This window comes from Elephas maximus, chromosome 3 (assembly GCF_024166365.1).
Source record: "Elephas maximus indicus isolate mEleMax1 chromosome 3, mEleMax1 primary haplotype, whole genome shotgun sequence".
In the NCBI taxonomy this organism is placed as follows: domain Eukaryota; kingdom Metazoa; phylum Chordata; class Mammalia; order Proboscidea; family Elephantidae; genus Elephas; species Elephas maximus.
The window spans coordinates 84504231-84512271 of NC_064821.1; the positions used below are offsets into that span (position 1 = coordinate 84504231).

Genomic DNA, 8041 nt, shown 5'->3' on the forward strand with positions numbered 1-8041 from the left:
TGGGAGCAAAGTGGAGAGATGGGTTGAGAGGAAGAGGTTGAAGAAAGAAGACTTCTGGGAGGAGGTGACATTTGAGGTAAGTATTGACAGATTGGTTGGAATTAGGAGATGAGGGTGAGGAAGGCTTTCTAAGAAAAGACAACTGTTTCTTAGGCCAGAGTCTGTTAGAGATGGGGAACGAGGCAAAAGTTATTTTGCAAAGGTGATTCTTGGGATGAATCCCCTTGCTCCTCACATCCACTTAAAGCTAGGCACTGGGGTTGTCTGTTCTGTGGTCACCTGTACTGTAGTCACTGTGGACAGCTAGGCAGTGTGGGTGAGCTCTCAGAATGGCACAGGGAACTCCCACTTCGGATCAGGAGAATTTCCATGTGAATTACATTTACCTTCCAGTGCTTCAGTAGCATCTCTGCAGTAGTAGAGAGGTGGCTACAAGGAAACTAATTTCTTTCTTAAACTGCTCCTTTACACATTTGAGAAGCTGAACATGGACAGCTGAGTGAAGTACTTGGATGAGTAAGAAATACTTTTAAGTAACATTTTAAAAGACAAATGTTACAGAATTTATATTTCAGCTTGCTAAACCATCCAAAGCAGTTACACAGGGAGATTGCTCCCTTTTTCTCAGCAGTGCTGCTGCCATTGTTTAGTGCTTTGGAACTCTACTTTGGGAAAAAGCTTTTGAGCCTTTAAGATGTTTTCAAATGTCCTCAGTGTCAGCAGAACTAACTGCCTTTTGAGGAAAGATATTTTTTAACAGCCAGAAGTCACCTGGAGCTGGAACAGATGAATAGCACCTGTGGAATCCACCTACCTACTTCTCTCCATGTGCATTGTTGCTGCAAGCCCCATTTTTTCCCTGAATTACTAGTGTAGCTGCCCACATGACCCTTCTGCCGCCAGTGCCTTCTCCAATTTTCTTAAGGTATTATGTGTCAGGCACTTTGCTAGGTGCTCAAGGAACTCAGCCTGGTGGGAAAGAATTAGAGCAATATAGTATTAGGATAAGTACAGAATGCTGTAGATTACATGGGAGGGACGCCTGAATAGCATCTGAGCCAAGACCCAAAGGGTGAAGAATTAACCAGACAAAGGGGAAGAAAGGAAAAGAATAGTGTTGTAGGCAGAAGGGAATAGTGTATAACAGCCCAAAGGAGGCAATGGCTATATAAAAAAAGACTGGGAAGCTAATAAGAGTTTAGAGAAGTTATATAGAGTCTTGTAAGCCACACTAAGGAATTTGGACTATCCTAAAGGTGATGGTAGTAACTAGAGGATTTGAAATGAAACAGTGTCATAATCAGATTAGGTGTTTTCAAAAAAAGCATTCTGGCAGTTGTGGTGGGGAATATTAGCATAAAGAGAGACACCATTAGCCCACAGCCTTGCTCTAAGCCAGGGGTCAGCAAACTGTGGCTGGCAGCCCAGGTTGCACTCCATTTAATTGTGGCTCATGAGCTTTTTTTCATGAGCTAAGAATGGTTTTCATATTTTTAAATAGTCGAAACAAAACCAAAAGAATAGTTTGTGACATGCAAAAACTGTATGAAATTAAAATTGCCAAGTGTCCATAAATGAAGTTCATTGGAACACAGGTGCACTTTTTTACAGTCTATGACTGCTTTCAGGCTATAAAGGCAGAGTTGAGTAGTTGGCACAGATCCATAAGGCCCGCAAAGCTTAAAATATTTACTATCTGGTCCTTCTAGGGGAAAAAAAAAAGCCTACTCCTGCTCTGAGCAATAGGTGATGGCCTAGACTGAGAAGGAGTAGGAATGAGACCCTGGGCTGACATTTAGAGATTTTTAGGACTGATCTGGGAGGCCTGTAAGAGGTGGGATTGACAGGCCTAGATGATACTGATAAGGGTAAGGACTACTGCGCTAAGACTCCTGTTTCCCTACTTCAATTCTTGCCCCTCTACAAAGCATTCTCCACTCAGCAGCCATTTAAAAAAAGACCATGCCACTCCTTAATTTACAATTCTAAAATTACCTTTCTCATTATTGCCGTTGTGATAAATTTCACATCACGTATTCCTAATTTGATCCCGCCTACTTCTAGGACCCTATGTCTTTATCCTCGTCTAGAACTACTTTATTTGCATTTTCCAGGAGATTCCATCTCGTCTTGCCTCTGGACCTTTGTATAAACCTCTCTGTGCCTGGAAAGGCAGCATTCCACCTTCCTTTTCCCACCTCCACTCCCAAAATGCTTTGTGCTTTCACAGCTCTGGAGTGGAACTGGGTGTTTTAATTTCTGCCTCCATCCCTAGGCTGAATTCCAGAAGACAGAAACTGACTTCCTCAGCAGATAGTAGGCGCTTAAAGGACGAAATTAAGGTGGACTTAAAAGAAAAAAAAAAAAAAAATTGGTCTCGCCTCAACTTCAGGGTTTGTGAAACGTGAATACTAATCCCTATTTCACATAATTGTACGGATAAAATGCAAAAAAAATGCTTAGTTTGCTTAATAAACAGATTAAATCTGATTTGTGGCCAATGCGAGAAAACGCGAATACTTAACATCATTCCTTAAGTGCCTGTTAAAATGGATCCGAAGGCAGGTCCCCACGGAGTATACTCTCGACCCCCCGCCCTCCGCCCTAAATATGCTGAGCAGGGTCGGTCTGAGATCCCACATTGTGCCCCCAAGGTGACTGCTTCGCCAAAATCCGACCCTCCTCTAACACGTACGTTTAAGGTCTGTTCAGAAACCTTCGGCTGTGACGAGTACACGGCCATTACCAAAAAACAAAAAAAAAGACAGCGCTATCCCACCGATAATAGTCCGCGGTCACAAGGGCCGTTTTTGGAATAGGAAATGAGGGAGGCCTTCTCTCCACAAGGGGCTAAGGTGTCAGGCTCGGTTCCTAGGCCCTGGGTCAGGCGGGGTAATCCTGGCCCAAGTGCTCGGCCATGCCTTTTCTTTGGCCGATGCACTACCCTGGACGTGGGGCCCGCTCTTCCAGGATGCAGCCTCGTGAAAACCAAGTTTTCTCTATCCGCTCTCAGGTACTCTATGGTTCTCGTGGCGACGCTAATTCTAGTTCCGGTCTCTATGGCTGCGGCGGAGGCAGGAACGGTTGTAGGTCGGCCGAATTAGACGCCGAAGAGCCAATAAGAGCGAAACAGTGATAAAGTCATAGCCAATAGGAGTCAGGAATCCGGGTCAGGTGGTGGGATTGACAACAGGGTTAGCCAGTGAGCGGCGTTTAGGGCGGGTCGATATCAGGGCTTATCCCGCCTGTCCCGCCATTCTCGCTAGTTCGATCGGTAGCGGGAGCGGAGAGCGGACCCCAGAGAGCCCTGAGCAGCCCCACCGCCGCCGCCGGCCTAGTTACCATCTCACCCCGGGAGGAGCCGCAGCTGCCGCAGCCGGCCCCAGTCACCATCACCGCAACCATGAGCAGCGAGGCCGAGACCCAGCAGCCGCCCGCCGCCCCCCCCGCCACCCCCGCCCTCAGCGCTGCTGACACCAAGCCCGGCACTACGGGCAGCGGCGCAGGGAGCGGCGGCCCGGGCGGCCTCACATCGGCGGCGCCTGCCGGCGGGGACAAGAAGGTCATCGGTGAGGGCCGGACGGGGACGAGGGTGGGGCCGTGGGGAAGCCTGGCAGCGGAACCGTTACCCGAAGCGAGGCGAGCGCGCGGCTGCCCCTCCCCCATGCCCCCACTTGTGCACTCACGGGAGCTGGCCCGCGTGCCCGGCAGGCGTGCGCGCTGCCTCCCGCGCCCCTTGTGGACCCCGCGCGTCGCCGCCGCGCGCTCCTCCCGTTCCCCCCCGCCCCCGGCTGGCTGCGCGTCGACGACCGCGTGTGTGGTGGGGTCCCGTCCCCGCCCGCCTGCCTCGTGAGCTCCGGGCCGCACGCCGTTGTTCCCGTCTCCCCCGCCCAGCTCCCTTCCGCGTGTACCCTGAGGGCGCGGCGTGCCGCGCCGCCTACGCAGGCCGCAGTGGGCCCGAGCGGCTTCCCCTTCCCTCACGTGCTCTCCGCCCTGCAGCCGCGCCCGCTCGCGCTGTCCTCGCGCACACCCATTTTGGGTTCGCGCCCCAAGCCTGTCCCTGGGGCGCCTCATGGCTTCGAATTCACCCACGTGTACCGTTAACGCGTCATTGTGCGGGAAGCGCGGCCCAGGAAACAGACTTGGAAGAGAAAAGGCTGTCAGGTGGCCTCGCCCGGGCTGCTGGGAAGCATGTGAGGGACCGGATGCTGAAGCGTGGCTGTTTTTAAAAAGACTATTTGGTAATCGTGGGTTTTTCCTTTTCCCCCCCAGCAACGAAGGTTTTGGGAACAGTAAAATGGTTCAATGTAAGAAACGGATATGGTTTCATCAACAGGTGAGATGACCCTCGTAAAGACTCAGTTCTACCTCTCGCATGTTTTCTCAGTCTTTAGGCTTTGCGTGGCTTGGGATTGTTTTGAGCATGTCTAGCATGTTCTGAAGGGCTACTGATCTAGTGTATTGTTAGTGTGATTTTTGTTTTTCTCGATGACTGAAGGGATTAGTGGATCGAGAGTTTTTCTTTGTTTTGCACCTGAACACTAAATACTAATCTAAAGTTGCCTTCAAAGGCTTCATTATAGTGTGAAGCGACTTAAGAAGCGAGATGAATAGATGAGCTATACCTGAACAGTTATGGCAAAGTGAGGTAATGTGTCAAGTATATGAGATTTTTTGTCATTTTCTTGTAAGGTTACACTGCCTTTGTTTAACGTTTCAATATAAGCTGTCTTTAGAATACCTCGGATAAAATTTGTTAAAGCTTCGGTTGTAGTTTACTATAGTGGCTTTAATCAATGGTAAATTAAAACGCTGATCTTGTATATAAAAGTTCGTGAAGCTACAAACCATTTCTGTAAGATTTATCTTTAAATTGTTTGTAGCAATAGTGATGCCAACATGCAGTTCACTCACAGTGCTCTCCATGGATCTCCCTTGTGAGCTGGGCATCCTTTTCAAGATGGCTGCCAAGGCTAGTAGTGCAGTTACATGGGTATATAGTATATAGCGCACAATGTATGTTAATAGGATTCTTGGCCTTGCAGGTATGATACTTTACATCAGTTTAGCATTTTCTTTCTTACAGCTCTGTTCTAAAAGGCGTTAAACAGCTAGCTGTTGAAAATCTAAGTAATATAGAAGGTGAAATGGACAATGAATGTACTGCAGGAAACCAAATGGGCAAAATCAAACAGAAAGACAATTGACTAATGAAAAACTTCATATAATCAGCTGTAAAATATTGAAGAAATACTTAAAGCAAAAGAGATTATAAGCATTTGGTGGTTTGTTTTCCACATTTGCAATTGTGGGGAAGTATTTTGATTCTTTCAAAGTCTTCAGAAAGTTTCCATTTGTTCTTAAATTGTCTGTCCTCCTGACAGGCTAAAAGCTACATTTTCTCATCAGTTTTTCTATGTGAGTTACTAGTGAGAAAGGAAGGGAATTTTTTGGTGTTTATATATATATCTTTTTTTATGTATGGTTTTTTAGCTGACTGATCTTTCTGAGTTTATTAGTGTTTCAGTATTTACATCTTACTTTTGATTTTCCTTACTAGCCTAACTCTTAAACCAATTGCTTTCAAATTTAAGCATTCTTACCTCAAGAGGGTGTTAAATAATTCAAATTTCTGAATTCTTCATTCAGAGTTTCAATCCTTAAACCCAATATAATGATGTAGGCATTAGAAGTGAATTTTAATTTGCCACCTTTTCTGTGGTTAGATTGTAGTTTTTGTGTGCTTTTAAAGTTGTGGTAGGTGTCTTCTGTTTTGCTGTGGTTTGTTAAATGGACACAGGTTATGGTATCTTAAACAATTCATGTCCAAGATAATAGGGTAGTTATTTACATGTAAATATTTATTCCATATGATGCCATTCTTTGGAAATATCTGTTGGGTTAGTAATCAATTTGGCATCCTCCAGAGCAAGTTAAGTGTAAGCTGGCTTTTGATGATACTTCCTTTGGACTATCTTAATCTTAAGTGATGAATATAGAATTGCAAGGTTGAAACCAGAGTCACAGCAGTCATCCCAGACACTGCAGCACATGTTTGTCTGTCACACACACACACACACATCAGGAGAGCTAGGCCATCGTATTATATGAATCACACATTGAACCAACTGGCATCTTCCAAAACTATATTTAAGACATGTTTTTTTAAGACAGACCTTTCCTGTATTTAATTGAAGTCAGATTTGAATCATTAACAACCAATTCAGAAACAATGCACATTTAACAAGTTAATATGACAAAGTTGTCAAGGTTAGGACAGTCCAAACAGGATCTTCAAAAGCCAACTTGCATTTAATTTGCCTTGGAAGATGGCCAGGGAACTCCGGTTGTGCAGTGGTTAAGTGCTCAGCTGCTAACCAAAAGGTCAGCGGTTCGAACCCACCAGCCTACTCTGCAGGAGGATGGTGTGGCAGTCTGCTTCTGTAAAGATTTACCGCTTTGGAAATCCTATGGGGTGGTTCTACTCAGTCATATAGGGTCTCTATGAGTCAGAATCAACTCAGTGACTTTGTGTTTGGTAACTAGCCCAACAGGTATTCAAAGAATGGTATCTTACGGAATAAATGTTTATGTATATATTTTGAATATCAATTGTTTACTTAGTCATAACCTGTTTCCATTTAATAAACTGCAGCAAAACAGGTCACATGCTACAATTTTAAATGCACTCAAACTGCAATCTACAGAAAAGGCTGCAAATTGGTCGTGTCTAATGTGCACATCAACAATAGCCTATCATATCTTGTGAAGTCTTTTCAATAGCCTCACGTATGTGAAAGCTGAATAATGAAAAAGGAAGACAGAGGAATCGATGACATTCGAACTGTAGTGACTCTACCATGGACTGCTAGAGGAGGGAAAAAATCAGCCTTAGAAGAAGTACAATCAGACTGTTCCTTAGAAATGAGGGTGGCAAGACTTAACTCATTTACTTTGGACACCTTGCTAGAAAAGGACATCCTGTTTGATAAAATAGCCAACAAAAACAAGGGAGAGAGGCTCCCTGAGGTGGATTGGCACAATAGCCGCAACGATGGACTCAAACATACCAATGATCATGAAGATGGCACAGGACCAGGCAACTTTTCCTTTTGTTATACATAAGATTGCCATGAATCGGAGCTGATTCACAGCAGCTAACAACGATGGATTGTTACAGCTTTGTTAGAATTATTTTTTCAAAGGGTGAAACATTTTCCCCTGGTAATTTTATTGCATAAAAGGTGCTAAGTAAGAAGGGCATTTTTTTAGTAGTTGTCAAGTCAGCTCTGATGCATGGCAACCTTAGGTATAACAGTGAAAAGTTGTCTGGTTCTGTTACATCTTCATGATTGTTGTATGTCCATTGTTGCAGCTTCTGTGTCAATCCATTTCATTGATGGTTTCCTCATCTTCATTGCCCCTCTACTTTAATCAAATCCTCTACTTTGTTCTTTTCTGGTGATTGGCCTTTACCTGATGATATGTGAGAAGTAAGCATGTCGAAGTCTTGCCATCCTCACTTCTAAGGAACATTCTGGTTGTGTTTTTTCTAAGACTAGTTTATTTGTTGTTCTGGCAGTCCACAGAATATTCTGTATTCTTCCCCAACACCACAATTTGAATGCATCAGTAATTCTGTCTTCATTTTTCATTATCCAGCTTTCACATGCATATGAAATGATAGAAAAGAGCATAGCTTGGGTCAGCAAAGGTGACCACTTTGCTTCAAAGTTTGAAACTCTAAAGGAGTCTTTTGCAGCAGATTTGATTTCTTGATTGCTGCTTCCATGGGCATTGATTGTTGATCCAACTGGAATGAAATCCTTGACAACTTTGATATTTTCTCCGTTTATTGTGATGATGTTTATCATTCCAGTTGTGAGGGGTTTATTTTAAGTGTAATCCATACTGAGGGGCATTCGTTGTTTTCATTTTCTGCTTATTACAGGTTGTTAATGAGTCGTTCTCCAATCCTGATACTGTGTTTTTCATATAGTCCAGCTTCCCAGATTATTTGCTCAGCTTGCAGATTGATAAA

At 44.4% G+C, this 8041-nt stretch overlaps 1 protein-coding gene across 2 annotated transcripts in view; it reads left to right on the forward strand.

Moving 5' to 3' along the window:
- Positions 1 to 3232: 3232 nt before the first annotated feature.
- The window catches only part of YBX1 (Y-box binding protein 1), a 30413-nt gene continuing 25604 nt past the window's right edge, over positions 3233 to 8041 (forward strand). Inside the window, exons 1-2 of one of the 2 annotated variants that reach the window (XM_049878989.1) lie at positions 3233 to 3569; positions 4273 to 4336. In XM_049878989.1, the coding sequence (XP_049734946.1) occupies positions 3404 to 3569; positions 4273 to 4336 (230 nt within the window). In that variant the 5' untranslated portion in view covers positions 3233 to 3403. The remainder of the gene's footprint in view (positions 3570 to 4272; positions 4337 to 8041) is intronic. The other variant, XM_049878990.1, reaches the window with a different exon arrangement.